Here is a 23,466-nt window from a genome sequence, read left to right as displayed (position 1 = left end):
ACGAGTATTGTCTAATGCACACGTGTGTGCGTGTATGTTTGTTGATTAACATTGCTTTTATACATGTGTACCAAACAATTTCTTTCAAGTTTTTCATGATTCGAATCATATTAATGAAGATCTACATTATTATAATTTTAACAATTTATCGCTAGGTTAACAGACGCATACGATGTAGTCACGGAAAGTTCCACGTGAAATTACCGTGTTACCACTATGAATTTACCACGAATTCACTATGTTACGACTGTGAATTCACTATGTTATTTACTATGAATTCACTATGTTATTTACCATGAATTCACAATGTTACGACTGTGAATTCACAGTGTGAAGACTGTGAATTCACAGTGTGAAGACTGTGAATTCACAGTGTGACGACTGTGAATGAGGGTTGTGTAATCACCGTGAATTCGATGTGTTAACATCGAAAATTCATCGAGAAAAGACTGTGAAAACACCGTGTACGAATGGGACAAATGCACGGTGAAATCACAATTAAATTCTTTCAATTTACACAGTGCTTACACGAGCACAGGGTTTTCATAGTAATTTCACGGTGATTCTAGAACCGCGAGGGATATTAAGATACTAACTCTTCAAACACAAGAGTATATCTTTTTTCCGCATAATTTCTCTCATTGTTCAGAAAAAAATTGAGCTGAAGCATTGAAACAAAACTGAAATTGTTTATTGCTTAATGGAGAACAAAATTGACTTTGAGTACTTTAATCTTATCTTTCATAGTTTCAACGAAGTTCCAATTTAAAAGCAAAAAAAAAATTTTCTCAAAATTTTTTTATAAACATTCACTTAAAACTAAATAAATAAATGATCAAGAGTTTAAAATTATAGCTTAATTTATTTTTTGTTTTATGATAAACAATAAAGACTCGAACGGTCATGGTCATATCTTCGAAAGTTTATAAGTTATAATAATTATTAGTATGAGAAATACGGAAAAAAACTGCAAGTTCGAAGCATGAGAATTTTATAAGTTATAGAAAAAATATAAAAAATTTGTTTTTCTTAAAAAACATCACATGACCGTTTTTGTATATTTTTATAGTATTTAAAAAAAATATAGGGCGAAATTTCATTTGTTTATAACAAATTGTTTATTTAAAAAACAAATAAAAAATTGAAATAAAAAATTACTCTTTACATTTATAAAGAGCAATGAAAATTACGATTTAAAAAAAAAAAACGGTTCCTTAATATTCATAATGACTTGCAAAAAAAATTTGTTAACTAACAAATGTGATTTTAAGCAACAAAAAAATTTTTTTAAGAAATGATTTTTATCTTAAAAATCATTATTTTGATTATTAATTATATTTCCAAAAAAAATTTTTCAACTATCATATAAATAACGCATTTGTTATTAAAAATTTTTTAAACAATTATGGTAAAAAAATATTAAAATTTATTTTCGTATGGCTTTTTGTAATAAAAAACCGAATCACTCGGGATCATGAGAAAAAAATTTTTTTTCTGCTTTATTTATGTTTTTTATTTTTCAGCATTTTTCATTGTAAAAAAATGAAAAATAGAAAATTTTCAATTTTTCCAACCAGGATCTGTTCTAAAGCCTTCAACGAACAAGTCCAAAAGAAGAAACAAATTTGTGACTTCCGGTTGAAGAATTATCGAGGTTTTATTGTTTACTTTCATTTTTACAAATTTTGTTAATTAACAAATACATAATTAAAAAGAAAATTGGGATAAAAACTTTTTGAATTTCGAAAGACTTTCTATTTTTCCATTTGAATTACACGCGTACAAAAATTCATTTTACGTTTTCATCAGGTAAAACTACGGAAAAAATTTTTTTACTTGAGTTAGATTTTTAGAAACGTCTTCATTTATCACTATTTCAACTAAAAAATTCATGTCAAGATCTCTCGTCAAACCACGGTAAAACCACGGAAAAATCACGGTGGATCCACGGTGGATCTACGGAAAAACCACGGAAAAACCACGTTGAATCCATAATGGGTCTACTGTGGATCTACTGTGGATCCACCGTGGATACACTGTGGATACACTGTGGATACACTGTGGATCCACTGTGGATCAACTGTGGTGAAATGTCACAAAACCACGGTGGATCCACGGTGGTTCCACGGTGGTTGCAGGACCGCGAGGGAAGACAATGTTGTCATTTTCACGATACAATCTACTAATTTTCTGCATACTCGATTTCTTTAAAATAGTTTTCCACATTATCGCTATAATCACAGTACATATCTCAATGCTCACGAAACTCTGAATATTGATTATCGTGATCCAATGGTATTCCGAATTCGTCGACACGTAAAGCAATCGTATGGGAATGTTCTCCTGTTATGGCGATGTGGATCGTGATTATCACGATCCAACTCTAAAGCGCCACCTCACATAGCCAAGTTCTATAAAGGTATTCGCTAATGTTTTGTGGCAGCGTGATTGAAAAAAAAAATTATTTATAGATTTTATATGGATTTAATAATCCATTGATGATAAGGTGAAAAATAAGTTAATTCAGTGCAATCTCGAAAAATGTAAACTACATATTGTATTAAATAAATAATACTTTTGACTGTAAGATAGAATTTCGATATAAATTATGTTATCCAATAAGTATAATTTTTTACAGATAGACTGTATGTCTATCTTTTCTAATATGTTACTTTGTAAATATTCATTTATACATGATGTTAGTATGTAGTAAAAAAATGATAATCAATACTATATTGATAAATTAATAGATAATTTAAGTTCATAACATCAATTTAAATATTCATCTATATTAACCTCAAATTTCAATGCTTAATATTTATTAATATGAAATAGCTTTACGTAGTATCGTCACAACGGTAATTTGGTAAATAGTTACTATCAAATTACGAATCGTAATCATAGCGATACAGTCTTACAATATTGAGATCCGTTTGGATCGTGATAATAGCGATCCAGTGAATTGAGTATATATGCATAAAAAGTATAGTCTCGCGTGGATCGTGATAACCACGATACTGTTCAGTCATAATATAGCGATATTTTTTTTTCCGTGCAGCAGAAAGTACGTAACCCCGTGGAAGGGGTTTTGCTGGGCATCAGGGGGGTGCCGCCCGACTTTGATAAAGCCGAGGTGAAGCCGAGGCTTTGCTGGTTGGGGCGGGCATAAAAAAAGTAAAAATTAATAATTAAAAAAAAAAAAAGAGAATGAGAATATTTAGGATAAATTTTATCTATTAAATATTCTTAAGTCTTTATTAATATTCTAAAGCAGGATCGAAATTTCTATTTACAAATTGAAACGGTACGCGACTCTTTTGAAAAGCCCCCTCGTTCTCTTTGGTCACCCCTAAATTTATTTAGGGCACCACTGGATTTTTAGACACAGTATCCAGAAACTGGACCAGAGCATGGAGTAAGTTCTACAGGGTCGTGAGAGATTGCTGGGAAGAAAACAGAAATCACCAAAGAAATTCATTTTTCAAGAAATTTTATTTAACCCACCCCATTAAAATGATATTTCCCTTACAATTAATTAACACTTAATCCTAAGTCCTATTCCCGTTTATAAGACGGTTTCCTATCAAAGCTCCTAATCCCGACGATACCCTCTTATGGAGCAACCATATCGCGGTTTCTATCATAGTTACTTATTCCCGACGGTACCCTCTTATGGAGCGACCATACCGCGGTTTCTAATTATTTTCCTCCATTTTTCAATTTTCCATAATTTTCCATAATTTCCATTTTCCATAATTTGCTATAGTTTCATAGTTTCATCATTTTCCACACGCACCCACAATATAATTATTATCATTCAAACACACTAATTAAAATTTCCATACTTTATTATTTTCTAAGACTATTATTTACTTTTATTTTCCAAATTAAATCTGATTATTAAATTTTCTAAATCCAAATTAAATTTCAATTATTAAATTTTCTCTTGAATAAATTTTCCATTCATTCCCAATCCAAATTCCTATAGCGATTAATTTCCTTTTTAAAATTCTTAACTAATTTACTGCCGTGGTCTTAATAATACAACAGTAAATATTTAATACTAAGAGGTCTTCGTATCTCGTATTGATAGATTAAAATTTGATGACAGAGGTCTTAATAATCTGCCGACAAAATATTCGCTACGTCCTAGTATTCTTACAAATTTATTTTACTTTTGTCGATTTTATTACGCCATATTTTATTATAAAATTTTACTTAATTACTTTAATTAATTTCCTTAAAATTAATTTAGTTTCATTTTATTAATTATTTTCTTCGAATTTCATTTTTCCGACTTTTGTAATTTTATTTTATTTACTTGAATTGTTTTAATCTTGTCCAAATTATTTGTCAGAGTTAATTAATTAATTTATTTAGTTTTAATCTCTGAATTAAGAAATTGACAATTGGTTTTATTTCACTCAATTTTAACTAAATTATTTTACTTGTCTCTGAATAACTGAGTTTATTTTATTTTTGCTAAATTACTTTCTTTACTTTCTTTATGTTGTTTGAAACTTGAAATTTATTTTACTAGAATTCAAATTTGCGCGCGCAAGCGCGCGCCTTACTATAGCGTTTGCATATATTTTCATGCTCATGATATATTCGACCAATCACGTTACGAATAGTTTGATGCCACATACATTTCATCTCAATTTTATTATGGGATTTTAATTTTGGGGATTATATTTCACCTTACAACGCCTTGAGATTTTTAGTCTCGACCTTGTACGTCCTTTACTCAGCGTTTTAGCTCGAAACAAGATGGCGGACCCTCTCCCAACTTTTGTTGAATTTTTCTTCAAGTGAAATTTACAACTGATTTATTTTCTACTTTTATCTAAATGATTTTAACAATTATTCTAACGATTTTTTACGATTCTAATTTTACTTCTATTTTATTTCACACAATCAAAATTCGTTCCAAATTATTTATATTGATTTTAATTAATTTAAACTTCTGATGATTTTACTAAAATATTTTACTGAAATTATTTTAATGATTTTAATTAACACAAAAATTAACTAATTTTACTCAAACTCAAATACCAGAGATCAAATTTTCACGTGACACCAAAATCATGAATTAACAAACTGAAATAATTCCTAGTAAGATTAATCCCGACTCTGCCTACGTGTTTAATTAATAACCCGAAATAATTCCTGGTATTATTAATTAAATATTTAGTTATTTCATTTCTGACTTGTTCTTAAATTTATTCTTAACTTTATTCGGTCTTTTATTCAGACTTTAGTTCAAGTAACGAGTGCTTAATTATTGACTAAACCAATTGCTTAAATTTTGGCAAGATTAATTAATTAAACTTTTATTTAAAAACTAATGATTGTAATCGAACGCGAAATGGCGATAACCTTCAGCCGACTTAAGGCCTGGCTGATGCCGCTTCACCGAGAATCTATTTAGACGTATTTATTGTACCTGGAGTTTCCTTGGGTTTTATTTTCAAAAATCCCTCGACGCTTTTACTCCCGGGTTTCTCGTCTTTCCTTGATGAGGTCTTATTGGCAGCACGGTCCTGAATCGCCACTTCGTAACTTAATTCTCAGAGAATATTTTATTCTGGAACACGAAATTGGTATTAGAATATTTCTTAGATTAATTAAACTTAAGCGAGCCGGCATGGGCCTAGCAAGCATTAAATTTAACTAAAATTTATCGCCTCGTTCCACAAGAAACAATAGAATAGAAATAATTACCTGAGTGAGATGTTTGCGATGTCGATTCTTCGATTGTTCGAACACAATAAAACTTACCAAAATTTGTTGGTTCGTTTCTTCTTGGCTCTGTCTTCCCCACTCCCTCTCTCTCTCAGCGCCGGCGCTACCCTCTCGGGGACTTACTCACTAGCATAAGATTATTGGCGCGAGTACTTCGGAGCACAGCGCCCTGGGGAATCGGTCGATAATTTTAGCTCGGATCGAAGACCTTCACCGGATAAAGAAGGTCTCGTGTACTCCGTTACAAAATCAATTTCAAAATTTGGATAGATCTCAAAACTAATTCATATTTGTGTCAAAATATGAATTTCAATTTTAAATTCATTTTGAATCAGAATTTTTTTTGCACGGGTTCATATTTTACTTTGTAAACTTTTTATACAAATTATTTGTGCAGTATTATTATTAAATAGTTCATTAACAATGATCTAGTTAAAAATTATTTTATTTCTTTGACATTTTTTGACAAACCTCGGATTCACTCCGTACGGAATTAGGATTTTCCAAATCGGGTTCTCGTTGAGTTCTAATTAGGATTTTCCGATTGGGTCCTTATTGGGATTTCCTAATTGAGAATGCCCTATCAAGACCCAATGAGATCCAGATATATATTTCCAACAAAATTTTGGAGAGAATTTAAAAAATTACTATTTTCTAGTAATTATTTCATTAAAAACTGAGAAGTTCTCGAATAAAATTATAATTTTTCGAATTTTTAAATGTTTTATCAGATTTGTCTCGATAACAATCACTTCTACGGTTATGACTAACATTATTTGATTTGTAGAATAATTAATTTCTTATCGAAAAGTTTTGATATAGTTTTGTTGTAAAATCAGTGCTCTACGAGATATGTGGAAAAAACTATTGAATTTGTGCAAAGATTAACTCGATAATTTTTTAACGGTGAGACGGTTTCGAGAAAATAAATTAGCTTTAAACACTTCCGTAGAATAAAGATTTGCCTACAGTTTCCACCTATGGCCGATGAGGTAATATTGAGTCTCGTGAAATTATAGATATTTGAAAAATAAAAATATAAATTTATGTGTCAATTGAATGAAAAATTCTTAAATTCATTCAGCGAGCACTTAAAATTGAAATTAAGAGTCTTTTGTGAGAATTTTTTTCTATATGTTAACAATAATATTTTGTTAATGGAGTAAGAAAAAAACTATAGTCATCTCAAAAGATACATTTTAGTATAAAAGTTATTGATCAAGTTTAGTCAAAACTTATGAAGTACAAGAACTTTTTTAACCTTCGAAACAGTGTTTCAGGAGAAAAAAAAGGAAAAAATTTATTTCATAATTGTTTGGATAGAGGCCGTCTTGCATAAAAAACAAGAATTATTTTCTTAACAGTATTATCAAAATTTCGTTGAATTTGTTTAAAGTAGAACCATAGTAAATATATTTGTTGGTAAGAAGCCGCAAGAACTAGTAATCGATTAAGGGAGGCCGTCTTACTCCATCCTATTCTATAATTCTTAACTTCCCGCTAGAAAAATCATTCAATTTCAAAAAATCCTGAAGATCTTGGTTTCACCCCGGTTTTCGGAAATTCAGTTTTCATCTGATCTTCACGCTTTGAGGTCCTATAAAGCAATTTTGACCATTCCTACGAGAATCTCCCTTCGTACATACATGGCTTGACCAAATCACAGAATTTGGAAGAGTTCTTTTCCCATTAAATTTCATGTAAATTTAAATTACACTTCTCACAAAAATTAGGGGAGCAAGAAAAAAATCGAAATTTTTGGGAGTTCTTCAACAGAAAAGATTAAAAATTTCAGAGTAATTCAAAGTGCAACACTTTTTTCGATTTTTTTCGACGTAATTTTTTTAGCCCCATAAAGAATTTTTACGTTTAAATTGATTGAACTAGGAATTTCGGAATAATTCCAAAAAAACACGTTTTTCGAACAGATCAACCGATTTTCACCGGTTTGGCGGTGATCGATGTGGCTTTTTATGTTAAAGGCTGATCAGTTTTTGGAATCGATCGGTAGAGCCGTTTAAAAGTTATTCCCAAAAAATCACATTTGAAAAAATTTTTTTTCGTGGTTTTTTTTAGATTTCTCAAAATCTACCGGTCCGAATCGGTCCAAATTGTCGACCCCCTCCCCGAAAAAGTATATAAAAAAATTTTTTTTACTGAAGCTATTACCATTAAAATCTAGTGATTCTCTTCACGATTCTTACGAGTTTTGAGTGTCGCCGAGAATTCAAAGAAAAAAAATTAGAAAAACGATTGATCCTAAAGGCCATCCCTGCAACTTCTCGCTAATTCTATACTCAAAATTGCACTTATTACGTTTTTGAGCTCTTCGAGGTCAAAAATGATGTCCGTGTCATTTTGAGCTTTCCAAGCTCAAAAATCGGATAGAACTTTAATAAAACACTATTTTTTAAATATTCAAACCGCAATAACTTTTGAATAAATGAACCGATTTTCACGCGGTTGGCGACATTCGACGCAGTTTTTGAAGTATCTTAATAAACATTTAAGATTGAATTGATCAAACTAAGAATTATAAAGTAATTACGAAAAAACACTTTTTTAGGTTTTCTTTCGACAACATTCTCACGAACGAATCAACCGATTTTGATCGGGTGGACAGCGAACGATGAGATTTTTTGAGTTTAAGAGCTGATTGGTTTTTGGAATTTATCGGTGAAACCGTTTAAAAGTTATTCTAAAAAACCAGATTTCAAAAAATTATTTGTGGTAGTTTTTTTGAGATTTCTCAAAATCTACAGAGTAGAATCGGTCCAAATTGTATTCAAAATCTAAGTTTAGTCAACCCCTTTGAATGGTACCGCTATAAAAATCGGTCAAGCCGTTTCATAGTTATGAGAGATTTACATACCGCCAAAAACACACACACACACACACACACACACACACACACACACACACACACACACACACACACACACACACGGACATCATCGCGGAAACATTCGGAGAAGCTTCATAGGAGCTCAAAACGTCATCATCCGTTGAATACTCGATTTTAGAAAAATGTAGTAAAACCAATAACTTCCCGATTTTTGAAAACAATCAATTTTTTTAGCAGGATGTTAAAAATGAAAATCAAGCTAAAAAAAGACCTTAGTTAAAAAATTAGGAAAGTGGTTAACCTTGAAGGCCGATCCTACAACTTCCCGCCAATTCAATACCTACGCTTGAAATTGCACTTACTACGTTTTTGAGCTTTTCAAGCTCGAAGAAATAGCTTTTATATGCTTTTGAGCTCTATGAGCTCAAAAGTCTGATAGAAATTTAATAAAACACTATTTCTCAAATCTTTAAACCGCCATAACTTTTGAATAAAAGAACCAATTTTCGAGTGGTTGGCGGCATTTGACGCAGTTCTTTAAGCTTCATGATGAATTTTTAAGTTCGAATCAATCGAATTAGAAATTCCGAAGTAATTCTGAAAAATCACTTTTTTCAGTTTTTTTTTTTCGTTGACGGTAACTCACGAACGAATCAACCGATTTTGACCGGGCTAATGGCGATCGAAGTAGCTTTATTATGTTAAAAGCTGATTAGTTTTTGGAATCGATCGGTAGAGCCGTTTGAAAGTCATTCTGAAATAACCACGTCTATAAAAAATTTTTTGTAGTTTTTTTGAGATTTCTCAAAATACAGCAGTTTGTATCGGTTCAAATCATATTAAAAATCTAAGCTTGGTCAAGCCTCATCGAATGACGCAAACCGAGAAGAAATCAGTGGAGCCATTCAAACGTTATGAGAGGTTTAGGGGAAGGGAGGGGGGGACAAAATGGGCTCCTTAAAAAAATCTGGAAAACGGTTGACCCTTAAAGCCATTCCTTCAACTTCTTGCTAATTCCATATCTAAGCGCTTAGAATTGCACTTTTATAACGCTTTTGAGCTCTTCGAGCTCAAAAATAGAATTTATACGTTATTTTTAGCTCTTCGAGCTCAAAAATATGATTTATGTGTTATTTTGAGCTCTCCGAGCTCAAAGCGATAGCTTTTACATGCTTTTGAGCTCTTCGAGCTTAATACTTATTCAAACAACAGTCAAGCTAAACAATTTTTTTTGGCGGGGCTATATTTCTCTAAGTGTTTAAATGACACTATAATTTATTCAGATTCTTAAATTAATATTGAACGTTGTAAAAAAATTATTTTGTTTGGCATACTTTGCTTGACGGCGACGCCTAGGCATCGAAACGACCGCGCGGAGCCCAATTCTCAACGTTATATTAAAATTATAAGTAATGGAGCTACAACACTTCCTTTTTTTCTCCTTGTTTTTTGATTATGATAAATGAAATTTTCAATGGCGGATAAAATCAAAAATACTCCTTTCTCAGAATTAAATTCTAAATCCAATGCACCAATTGCGATATTTTTAAGAGCCCTGTAACAATTTTTCGTAGAAAACTCGCTTCTCGACTAGACTACGAAGATTTGTTACTTTAAAATAATCAACAAAATTAAAATTGCTCTAAAGTTACCTGCGTATATGTTTCTTTATTGAAATATATTAAAGAGAATCGATTATTCATATTGCTGGATGTGAAGAGGTGAAAAATAAGAAGAAAAAGATATGCTCGCAATCAAAGATGTTATAGAGTTTTAGGAATATGACTTGCAAGGTTTACTATTTTTAGATCATTTAATTCTATGTTAATAAAAAAGACTGTGTTTTAATACTGTTTTCTCCTTTATTATACAATCATTTAGATAAGCCAGTGAAAAAATTTTCTGATGCAGTCTGATTTATACGTACATGATTTATGATATGTTCTGCTGTGGCCTCATGTGAAAATTAGCCATATAAAGCTATAGTTCGGCATATCAGATTTTATCAGAATATATCTGGCACGATTTTAAATATATTCTAATATGGCTTGATATGCTTCTACATAATTTTGTGATCAAATATAATTTTGAAACTCTCCGACAAATCGCTAAGTTAAATGATAACTGTTTTCAGAAATCTTATCTCACGACAACTGATACCATGAAAATTGAACCAACTGATCGCTGATCGTCTAAAAATATATTAAGTTCTATTATAACTTACACAAGCACACACAGACACACATACACACTCACACCGGTCAAATCGACTCCGGTCGGAATCACTCCGAAAGAAATAAGTCGATTGATAATGAATAGATTTATAAATCATTTTTTTCCGAATTCCTAAAACAATTTTTTTTTTCTTAAGTGCTTTTTCCCCAACTCCAACCGGGGCTTCGACTCGTAACCCCACAATTATTTCAATTATTGTTAGCACTTGAAGGGATCAATTGTCAGTCCGATCAGTTTACAGTTGGATCAATTTGGCGGTACCACTTTTAGTGAGATCAATAAGAGAGATTAGTTTGAGGTATCAAGTTTTCATATAAAAATTATTTTTTTCACTCTTCTAAAGAGCTCATCTATCATTAGTTTTTATTTTAATCGAATATTTAATCAACTCGTGTGTAATACAACATAATAATTGACGTATACATTTGCTCGAAAATATATGAAACTTTTTTTTTATGTAATGCCGGACGTGGCCATATATAATCACATCAACCCACATCAGGCCACATCAGAAAATTTTTTCACGGGGTGATTCATAATATATTCTCATAAATATATTTGATTTTATAATAATGTCAACTATGAGCAACATACAAAGTTTAAATACGGCAATAACTCTTGAGGCACTTAAACGGTTTCTATTCGAAACATTTTATCAGAACACTTCATTATAAAAATTATAGTGTTCAAAATAAATTCATTTGTTGATTCTTTATTCAACAACCTTCTTGTGTATAGTTATTTAAATCAGCACTTTTTCTACCGATATTTATGTTTGTTGTTAACATTTCTGTTATAACAATATTTACAGATAAATTATTTCATCCGAATGGTAGCAGATGAAAAAATACAGAATACTATGAAAAATATGTTCTTTGACAATCAACGATGAATATAAATGTCACACAACTCTTATAGACAACAATATTTTCTAGATGGATAAATCAAAATAGTAATTTTAGAGAGTCTTATTTGATACGAATATTTCAGTAGAAATGTAACAATGCCAATCTTAACATGGCAAAATATTAAAATTTTATGCCTACAGAAATTAATTTAAATACATCAGCACATCCATACATTTTATATTTATTCAACTGAAATAGCTGACTGTTCGAATATACTGCAAAATTGACAGACAGTAAAGTTTTCGATAAACTACTCTATTACTCTGAAGTTTCTTAATTGAATGATTATAACACTTATTCACAATAGCATAACAATTGACTATATTGTGTATAAGAAATTAATTTGTAATGAGGATAAGAGTCTTTCAAGATACATGATGAATAAGCGCCGCAACCAGCTATGCCACTATATCCATTTCAGTTGATGAATTTGATGATGTAGGTGCCAGGCTACCAAGAGTATCTTCATCCGGTAGAGTATGACATGCGGATTCAGGTGAGCTTAGTGGTGGCAAGTGTGGTGATGACAGCATCGGATCACCTCCATGGACAGGACCTCCTCCGTCGTCTTCCATCAAATCTTCAAATTGTTCTAAACTCACAGACGTCAGTACAGATGTGTCTTCGGTCATGACATCTGGCATCTGTAATAATATCAAGAATCAATAAATAATTAACTAATTCACATTATTTAATGTAATTAGTTTAGAAACTATCTTCCTCCATACCAACTTAGCTTAAACTATATAACTATTTCTGACATTCTGAAAGAGTTTTCGATCTCGAAACTAGTGGAAAATTTTGGAAATAGTCATACGGATAGAAAAATGAACTTGATTCAGATAAAAAAAAGGTATGCTTGTATCTCCATCAATGGATTTATCACACCTATTGGATGATACCATATTGTATTTTTAACCAGCAATATTGGGGAATGCTAAATTGCATGCCTTAAGCGCAAGCCTTAAATTGTACTTAAAAAATTGCCATCAGCTTGGAAAAACTTATTGAAATTGGCATTAACCCTTCAGTACCCACGTTGTGAGAATTTTTAATCACGCTGGGTTTCAATCTTGATTATTTTATTAAATTCAAATTTAATTGTTTATCAATAGTATATTACACCCCTAGGGAAGAAAAGTAAGAAATGTCTCAGAGCACATGCAATTGTTGGCCGAGGCGAAGCCGAGGTCAACAAACATGTGATCTGAGGCTTTCTTATTTACTTCCCGAGGAGTGTATACCATTTTTTTCCCCGATGAAGGCGTAAAGCGGAAACTTCGTTTAGCGCAGCGGGGCTAAAGTTGACGTTTTACGCCCGGAGGGGAAAAAAAATTAATTGATTTCATTATAAATAGAAAAAATTGGTGCGCAGGAGCTTATCGGATCCAGCCCTTGCTTACCAAAGTATTGGATCGGGTTCGAGTTTGGCGTACACTAATAAATATTTTCAATATTTAAGTGTATTATTCTGCTCAGCCCAAAAAATAAAACAAATTCCAACCTCAAAAGTTTACCCCCTACCGTAATCGCTCATGACCTTAGTAGTTTATGCGACTTTAAACAATTAAAAAAAAAAAAAAATTAACTAAAATTAACTAAATTAACTATGAGATTTTTTTTCATGTCTAGAGTATTAAAGATTGTTAAAAATCGAGCTGTTCGGCTTCCTACGGCGTAGATCGGTTCTATTCGGTAAGCGCTCCACTGACATATTTGTTTAAATCTTATGTTATTTAAATGTGAGATTTTTTCTCATGGCGAGAGTAAAGAAGGTGAGCTGAATAATGTGGGTACTGAAGCGTTAAGAAAATAGTTCTATAAAAATTACTTGTATCAAGTTCAATATTTCAGTTGCTTATGAAAAAATTGTTTATCAAATTTAACTTTTTCAACTTTAATAAACTTACTTTTGTATTTTTATTCAATATTTTCTATAAAAATATTACTTTAATTGATCATTATTACTATTAAATTTGGCAAAATATTGAATCGCACTGTTTATCGCAATTATAGTTCAAGTTGTCGGCGAGATGAAGGAATGTTTCTAGTAACAATTAATTTATTCCAATAAAATAATCTAGAAAAACGGTTAACCTTATGTTAGCTATCCATGAAACTTCCCACTTTCATAACTAAAATATTTTACAAGCTTACGTCATGGAAACAAATATAATAGTTGGAATTCTAGAATACCTTCTTCTAGTTGTGTATTTTTTATGTTTATGTGGCGATTGAAAGAATCGTGTTTTTTTATTCAAATTATTCTCCCGAAGAAATTTGAAAAAATGTTTTTAAAAAAGAAAAAAAAATATTCGAAGTATCTTACTTTTTTTTTATCATTTTTACTTCTGCAAAAAGAATTTACAGCGCCTGCAGAAGTAGTAGCCCAATGAAAATCTGTGACAGGAAGGCCATGAGCTTTTGCTTGAAGTTCTAGTTCCTGAACACGTAGTTGAAGTCGACGGTTTTGGTGTTCTAATTGTTTATGCCTGATTTCACATTGTTTCAATCGAGTGAGTTCATTTTTCAAAAGCTTAATGTATTCTACTGAAGATTTTAATATCGTTCCTTTATTTGGCCTTACATCCCGCACAATTTCGTAATATCTGGAAACAGAAATTACAACTTTTAGATTTTGATTGATTTACAGGGTTTAGATTGGTTATAAACTCATATCCGCCTTAGCTGGGAGTTTTTAACTGGACCACTGGATTAACAAAATTGTATAATGATATAAATTTTTTTATCCAAAAATTTTATAAAATTTTTCTTTTTTTAATTAAGACTAATGAGAATTTTCTTATGCGATTTTTTTTTTTTTTTTTTTTTTTTTTATTATAAAAGTTTATTTTTGGTCCAATTATTACATCTAGTTACAGTAATGAAAATCAAATTTGAAGAAAAATAATATGAGCTAACTGTTTGTTTTAAAAGATTGTTCCTATGTTGTAGCTCGCTTCTGGAATATTATTTATTATTTTTGTTATAACTAGTGCAGTATAATAGGTAAGTATTACTGTTTGTGTTGTGGCACATATGAGTATTTTAATAATTCTTGTATGTCCACAGAGAAAAGTAAACTGTAATAAATAATAGTCGATTTATAGTAAGTAATGATCAACTGCTTAACATTACCATTTCAAACAGTAAAATCGTGATTTTAATAGTCACTATGTAATATTTATCATTTAAATGCTACAATTTATTCTTTACATAGAAGAAAATACTATTTCAAACAGTAATATTAGCTATGATACAATATCTAGAATTTTAAAGTATAATAATTAAGAATTTTGACTTTGATATTTATAATTTCGTACCTAAAAAATGATCGCATGAGATATAAAAAGTATAAAATACAGTTACTAAATTTCTAATCCAAGCAACGTCAATGTTTATAAAGTAAAATGGTCAATTTTAAACGCAATGCTAAAAATGAAACTAGGGTAGAAGCACCGGTTTTGGCCATCTTAGGACCATTTTTGGCCACTTGATATTTTAGTGAATTTGTAAAAAATTCAACTATTCAAGTAGAGTTTTATAGAATTTATGAATTAGTATATTTGTACGAATTGAATTTATTGTATTGCGCTTACAGAAATATTTATACAATAATATGAAAATAAAGTGGTCAAAAAAGGTACACTGGCCACAAATGGTAGTTCTACCCTATAATTATTGACTTGATTGGACTGGTAAAACATATATTTTAAGAGTAGAATTTATACTGTTTCGAATGTTAAATTCTCCCAGAGTGAGACCCTTTTCTCCTCATCTGAGTTCCCCCTTCTTCTCATAGTATGGACTATACTATATATTGAAACGGCAATTTTAACTGTTTGAAACTGTAATTTTTTAAGATGAGAGCGTCGTTATTTACTATAGTGACAGCTACTAATCACTTATTTTCGATATTAAATTATAAATTGTGGCTTTTACACTTTCTACATTGAGTTCTGCAATATTTATATTTTTGCCACCCCGATGTCCGCTTTACTGTTTGAAACTAAATAAACCGTTGAGTATGCAGGACTAGTAAAAGGCACCGCTTGCAGACTCTACATCGATAGTTATTTACTCTGTATGTTGGCTATATGAACCTAGTGTGTTAATGAGCCCAAGCGTACGGAGCACGCCCGCATAGATCGACCATTTATCAATCTAGCTGCAGGGAGTTGAGATTCATTAGTCAATGTCGACGACCACGGGAACTTATAAGCCGCTTCAATATCTTCTATTCACCCTATGTGGATAGATTGTATCTTCTATTTATGCTATAGTTTTCGTTTGAATTATAACATTCGAATGAATACAAAGTATAAATGAAAATGCATAAAAAATTAAATCTACTTTAAATTATAAAAATCCGAATCAATGAATCAAATGACACTCGGATTCCGGTTATTTTTTATAGTTTCAAACAGTAAAGCGGACATCGGGGTGGCAAAAATGTAAATATTACAGAACTTAATATAGAAAGTATAAAAGCCACAATTTATAATTTAATATCCAAAATAAGTAATTAGTAGTTGTCACTATAGTAAATAACGACTCTTTTATCTTTAAAAATTACAGTTTCAAACAGTAAAAATTGCCATTTTAATATATAGTCCATATTATGAAGAGAAGGGGAACTCAGATGAAAGAGAAGGGGGTCTCACTCTGGGAGAATTTAATATTTCAAACAGTAAAAATTATACTTTTAAAATATACATTTTACCAGTCTAAGCAAGTCAATAATTACAGTTTGATTTTTAGCGTTGCGTTTAACATTTACCATTTTACTTTATAAATATTGACGTTGGTTGTATTAGAAATTGACTAACTTTATTCTATACTTTTTACATATCATAACATCATTTTTTAGGTACGAAATGATAAATATTAAAGTCTGAATTCTTAATTATTATACTTTAACATTTTAGACATTTACATGACGAATATTACTGTTTAAAATAGTATTTTCTTCCATGTAAAGAGTAAATTGTAAGGTTTAAATTGTAAATATTATAATGTGAATAGTAAAATCATGATTTTACTGTTTGAAGTGGTAATTTTTAGCAGTTGATCATTACTTATTATAAATCGACTGTTATTTATTACAGTTTACTTTTTTCCGTGTATGATAAGAAGAAATCGAAAAAAACATAGCCTTATACCGTACGTACTATGAACAGATTTATAATACGTTCAATTTTGTATGGAATTGTATTAGTAAATTTTTTGCTCTAATAATAATTGATACTGTTAAAGATTTAATTATTATTTTTATTGAGTTTTTTTGTCTAATAAACAGTTCATTCATCTTATATACATATATTCTAGTCAATAAGTGCCTTTTTGGTCAAATTTTTTCGGCAGTCTCCGAAAAATATGATTGAAGTGTCATTTGGAATAGCATGTACACAGTAAAAAAATTTACGTCAATGCGTCAAAAAATTTTGTGTTAAAAATTTTTATATTAAATATTTAATACTTTTTTTAAAACAGACACACACACACACACATAGTAATAACATCGCCGGGGTTGTCAGAGAAACTTTCTGTGAACTTAAAACGTCGAGATCTGATGATAACTCGATTTTTGCAAAACGGGGTAAAAACAATAACTTCCCGATTTTTGAAAATCTTTGATTTTCTTAGCGGAAAGTTAAAAATGATGATAATGAATTGAAAAAGTATTGGCTTAAAAAAAATTGGATAATCATTCATCTCTTCATCGGTCAAAAATTTTATGTAAGACTAAGTCTAAATAGGTTTAGTTGATTTCTCTGAAATTTTAATAAATTGGCTTTAAGATTGTAACCAGGGCGTTTTGCCCAGGTCCAGTTAGCCACCCCTTTCCTCTTTAGAAAGAGCGCCACTGGGATTTTAGACACGGTGTCCCAGAAACCGGGGAAACATGAGAGGGGAAAGACAGGGTCGTGAGAAGTCCGAGAAAGGCTGTAAATAAAACTGAGAAAATTTTATAACAAATTAAATTGATTTATTCAATCAAATTACAAACTTAACAATTTCCTTATAAACTAACTTAATTGTGAGAACCTCTCACCTACGCTGGCCCTTGCCAATTATTCTTATCATTAAATAACTAATTTATCCAAACCTCGTCACTCTGACGGAATACCTTAAAATCTAAATTTTTCCTCGTCAACCTGACGGAATACCAGTTAAAACCTATTCCCGACTGCGCCCCCGACTCGGGCGTCTACGCAACGTTTCTAAATACTCACTAAATTCCATACAAAAATCGTCCACCGGACGTTAACTTAATACACACTTTATCCGAATTACTAATTATCTAAATTCCTTGAATTTTACGCTCAACATTTCTTTAATACAAATTATCAAATTCACTAATTTAATTTCTTACAAAATTTATCAATCAAAATTATTCAATTAAATTCATTAACTATTTTCTCAATAAACTAATTTACTAGATTTACTAAATTAATCAAATTCAGCCCAACGGCCTAGAATTAATTTTACAACATTTCAAATTTCAAATTCTACAAATTTAACAAGCCTCATTAAATATTCAACTTACATATATTCCAAAGTGACCTCGACTATCTAAATTTCACGAATGCTTCTACTAATTCAAACTTTATCGATGTAATTTTAATTAATTAATTTCTCATACTAAAGGACTTGTAACAAACAAAATAAATGACCTTGATGAATAATTTACTTATAAAAGAATCTACTAAATCAAAAGTGACATCTGAGACAATAGCGATCATTAATTGACAAATTTTATTACAGTTAATTCGGCCACTCAATTTTCAAATTCAAGCTTGGCCTGAAATAATTGTAATAATAATACCTGACTTAACTTTTTCAACTCTCCAAACGTTGAGTGATGTCCTGGGGGAAACTGGCGAAATCAGCGGCTGGTTGGTCTCTCTCTCGTCTTCAATGAACTATCTGACTCCAAGTAAAGGGTTCCCAATTTCGGATCGTACATTGACTTCCTTCTTGAGGGTCCTAAATCTTGATGACAGAATTTACTACACAGCACTACACTGACTCACTGTTTTGCCAAAAGCCTGGCTCAAAAGGTGTTACTTGTTCCAAGGGCTGGCTCAAAAAAGTCTCGATGTTTCTTTTGTCGGCTCTTTTATAACCCTCGACTCCGCGTTCTTGAACTTTCCTATTGTCAACCCCGCTTCGTTTTTGGGGACAACAGTGGGGACTTTCGATTTGCACGCCCGGTGACAAGTCTGAACTACTTGTCAAAAATCAAACGGTAAGGGAAAACCCTCATTTATCGTGGCGTCAATAAAGTGGTCGATAACGACCATGGGAAGTTCAGTTTTCCCTGTTACAAGATTATATACAAATTTAAGTACAAAAAAGTTCAATGTGCGATTTTAAAGTTCGTCCAGCTTTTATCATCGCCTATAGTTTTGACTTAAGTGTATATTTGGATTTACAAAAATTGTTTAGATAAATACATACACTAGTCACAAAAATTAAGGGATATAAAAAAAATTCCAAATTTTTTGGTGATTTTCAGCGAGCTGTAACTCCGAGGAAAATGATCGCACAGAAAAAAAAAAAAGCAAATTGTAGCTCCAAGGGTCTAGTTTTTAGATATGACCATGAAAATTTTTGTCATCGTCAGGTCTGGAGAAATCCTAAGAAAACTACTGAAAAAAAATTTTTCGAAATTTTTTTCGTCTTAAAAAGGTCTACGGGCTTCAAAAAAATTTTTTCGATTGTTTCGTTTAAAACCTCTTTTAGTAAATTTAATACCCTTTAATTTGACGTAATCAAAAAGCCTGTACGATAATTTGCCGCGGAGTTATCGTCAATCAAAGCAAAAAGTTTTTTTGACTTTGGAAATCAATAACTCTGGAAATAATGACCGTATAGGAAATCGAAGGAGGGTTTTGAAAACTACACAATATTATCTATAAGAAAACGTAAACCGCTTTTGAAGAAAAAATTTTTTTGAATTGAAAACTCGGACTGAAAAAAGACAAAAATTCGCATAATTAAGGATATTTGGATAACTTGGTATAACTTTGGATAAAATGCATGAACGAAGGATATCGTTGGTAATTTTTAACTTCAAAGTGTCCCCTAAAATCCCTAAGAAATTCAAAGCGCTGCGATTTTTTGTTCATAGTGCCCAGAAGCTTCAAATTCTGTGTTTTCGCAAAAATCACCATTATGAGCAATTTTGTGATTTTTATTCATTTTTCCATTGAAAAAATTTTTTTTTCAAAATTCTTTATTTTTCGATCAAAGAGATTGATTTTTCAAGAAATTTGAAAAAAAAAAAAAAAAATTTTCAATTTTTTCGAAAATTTTTTTCGAAATTTTTTTATCAAAAATTTTTTTTTAATTTTTTTTTTTATCGTCTTCAGAATGCTTCACTATTGTCAAAAAAATTAACTCAATTTTTTCTGTCCGCTACAACTGCCTTAGTTTTAAATCTCATTTTAAAAATTCAATAAAAACAAATTGATATACCCCCGCGGAGTTCGGCTTTTCCTCACACAAAACTTGAATTTTACGTTTTCTTTTTAGCCTAAATTCCTTACGTGAATTTTATGTAAGCTTTTCTTTGATAAGCACCTTTTGATATGCCTCGTCGACATTTAGCTGCCACAGATGTGGCTCGCATTGTTACCCTCCTTCAAGAGGGCTACAGTCAGGTGGAAGTAGCAGCTTCTATGGGGAGTGAGCCAGTCCGTTATCAGTCGGGCCTATGCCCGATTTAACGCGACTCAAAGTTACGATCGTCGTCCGGGTCAAGGTAGACTACGAATCACTACCGAGCGTGATGATCGAGCTATCATTCGAGAAGCTCGTCGAAACCCTACTGCGCATGCCCACACGATCGCTCATCAATTTCGCAATCGTCGACAACGTCCTCCCCAACAACACATATCGGCATCGACGGTTCGAAATCGCTTTCGAGAGCAAGGACTACGTGCTAGACGCGCAAATCGCGTGCCTATGCTCACTCCACGACATCGCCGAGCCCGATTGGCCTATGCTCATGATCATCACCAGTGGGGTCGTAGACAGTGGACCAGTGTATTATGGACTGACGAATCTCGATTTTGTCTTCATGGCAGCGATAGACGATCTCTCGTTTGGCGCCGTCGTGGAGAACGAGATCGGGATGGTTTTACGAGACCAGTTACAGCTTTCAATGGTGGATCAGTCATGGTGTGGGCAGGCGTGTCCTTCAATACCAGAACCCCGTTGGTCATCGTTCGTGGGACGTTGACTGCCGATAGGTACGTCGACGAAATTCTGGAGCCACACGTCCTGCCTATGCGCACACGCATGGGGGCAAGACGGTTCATTTTGATGCAGGATAATGCTCGTCCTCACACTGCAGTTCGTACGCGAACTTTTCTCCGCGCCAACAACGTAACAACGCTTAATCATCCAGCGATGAGTCCTGATTTGAACCCAATTGAGCATGTTTGGGACATGCTTGGGCGTCGATTGCGGCGAGACTATCCGCAACTGCACAATCTTCATCAGTTGACTCAAGCGTTGTTACGTTGTTGGCAAGGAATTTCGCAACGTGATATTCGACGATGCATCAACATGCAAGAGCGTTTACGAGCTGTGATTCGGAACAGAGGTGGCAATACACGGTACTGAGCAGTTACTGCCGTGCGTACAGAGGTCATTCGGCAGCTGCAAACAGACAAACACGCAGCAAAGACACACACACACACACACACACACACACACACACACACACACACACACACACACACACACACACACACACACACACACACACACACGTGTGTGTGTGTGTGTGAGAAGCGTAAATCCGACCGAGCAACCTCCACGTGGTACGCTTTGGGTAACGCTAATGCCGGCGGTAAAACAACAGTCGAAAAAAATTTTCGAAAAAAATTGAAATTTTTTTTTTTTTCAAATTTCTTGAAAAATCAATCTCTTTGATCGAAAAAATAAAGAATTTTGAAAAAAAAAATTTTTTTCAATGGAAAAATGAATAAAAATCACAAAATTGCTCATAATGGTGATTTTTGCGAAAACACAGAATTTGAAGCTTCTGGGCACTATGAACAAAAAATCGCAGCGCTTTGAATTTCTTAGGGATTTTAGGGGACACTTTGAAGTTAAAAATTACCAACGATATCCTTCGTTCATGCATTTTATCCAAAGTTATACCAAGTTATCCAAATATCCTTAATTATGCGAATTTTTGTCTTTTTTCAGTCCGAGTTTTCAATTCAAAAAAATTTTTTCTTCAAAAGCGGTTTACGTTTTCTTATAGAGAATATTGTGTAGTTTTCAAAACCCTCCTTCGATTTCCTATACGGTCATTATTTCCAGAGTTATTGATTTCCAAAGTCAAAAAAACTTTTTGCTTTGATTGACGATAACTCCGCGGCAAATTATCGTACAGGCTTTTTGATTACGTCAAATTAAAGGGTATTAAATTTACTAAAAGAGCTTTTAAACGAAACAATCGAAAAAATTTTTTTGAAGCCCGTAGACCTTTTTTAAGACGAAAAAAAATTTCGAAAAATTTTTTTCAGTAGTTTTCTTAGGATTTCTCCAGACCTGACGATGACAAAAAATTTTCATGGTCATATCTAAAAACTAGACCCTTGGAGCTACAATTTGCTTTTTTTTTTTTCTGTGCGATCATTTTCCTCGGAGTTACAGCTCGCTGAAAATCACCAAAAAATTTGGAATTTTTTTTATATCCCTTAATTTTTGTGACTAGTGTATTTTTAAAACTAAATAGAGCCAAATATACTTACGGATCGTTAGTTTTTGGCAATAGCGTACCAAGTTCTTTGATCCTATCATTGATATTAAATCTTCGTCTCCTTTCAACTGTAAAATGAAAATTTTTTATTTTTATTTATCGACAAAAAAAATGTAGCCGTTCGATTTATATGCTGTTTATGCATAAAAAAGTTTTAATGTAAAAATAGAGCATGTAGTATGTGATTAAGATATTTGTCATATTACTTTTTATTATTCGTATTTGGAAAAATGTTTTCAGATCAATTAAAAAATGGTTTTAAAAAAACAATGTATTATAGTTACGCTGATTTCAAAAATGAATTATTTTCTTACTAACTAAATTCACTCATTCTACTGGCACTAAATTTCAGTACAGAAACAGTATCCAAAATCATCAAAATCAATTCAAGCGTTGGAGTTAAAACTTATAGTTATAGGGAGCAGGGGGGGGGGTGAATACTTCGATATTTTTTGGTAATTGAGCAGTTAAAAATCTGGAAATAATCACTCGAGTCGAAAAAATGAATTCCGATGAGCTCAAATCAATTGTTTTTTTATAGCAGTTAAGTTTATTTGAGTTAATTTTTTCAACTCGGGCAAATTTTTAATTTATTTGAAAGCTTACTTTACAAGTTGTCTTGAAAATCATTGTAACTTTGATATAGCACATAATCAATTAACGTAACTGTACGATCTCACGCAATTGGGGAACTTCTACTACTGTAACCAAAGTTTCTTATCACGGAATCTTTATATAATATCAAAATCTTCATACTAGTTGAATCGTTTATTTGAGAAACCCCAAGAGTCAAAAATACTAAATTTTTCAGGAGAAGAAAAAAATATTTTTCTAAGTTAAGTTTGCAGTAACATCATGCACCAATTATGAATAATAATGATGTTAGCATCCTTAAAAAAGATTCGAGCATAAAAAATTTAATTGTTAATTACTACTATCAATAATAA

General features: G+C 31.8%; 1 protein-coding gene and 1 long non-coding RNA gene across 3 annotated transcripts in view; both read right to left on the bottom strand.

Moving 5' to 3' along the window:
- Positions 1-3,473: 3,473 nt before the first annotated feature.
- Positions 3,474-6,005, bottom strand: LOC141530371 (uncharacterized). The gene is made up of 2 exons (XR_012479750.1): positions 5,725-6,005; positions 3,474-5,587 (listed from the first exon to the last, which is right to left on the bottom strand). It is a non-coding gene; the product is annotated as an uncharacterized LOC141530371 (long non-coding RNA).
- A 5,893-nt stretch (positions 6,006-11,898) lies between these two features.
- The window catches only part of Mitf (transcription factor Mitf), a 104,308-nt gene continuing 92,740 nt past the window's right edge, over positions 11,899-23,466 (bottom strand). For both annotated transcript variants that reach the window (XM_074250494.1, XM_074250485.1), the window contains exons 5-7: positions 22,512-22,587; positions 14,063-14,342; positions 11,899-12,377 (exon numbers count right to left, since the gene is read on the bottom strand). In XM_074250494.1, the coding sequence (XP_074106595.1) occupies positions 12,132-12,377; positions 14,063-14,342; positions 22,512-22,587 (602 nt within the window). In that variant the 3' untranslated portion in view covers positions 11,899-12,131. The remainder of the gene's footprint in view (positions 12,378-14,062; positions 14,343-22,511; positions 22,588-23,466) is intronic.

This window comes from Cotesia typhae, unplaced genomic scaffold, assembly GCF_013202065.1.
Source record: "Cotesia typhae breed Kobodo isofemale line unplaced genomic scaffold, CoteBio_Ctyphae contig_119, whole genome shotgun sequence".
NCBI lineage: Eukaryota > Metazoa > Arthropoda > Insecta > Hymenoptera > Braconidae > Cotesia > Cotesia typhae.
Note: the sequence above shows the minus strand (reverse complement) of the source record. Positions and strands in the feature narration are given on the sequence as shown.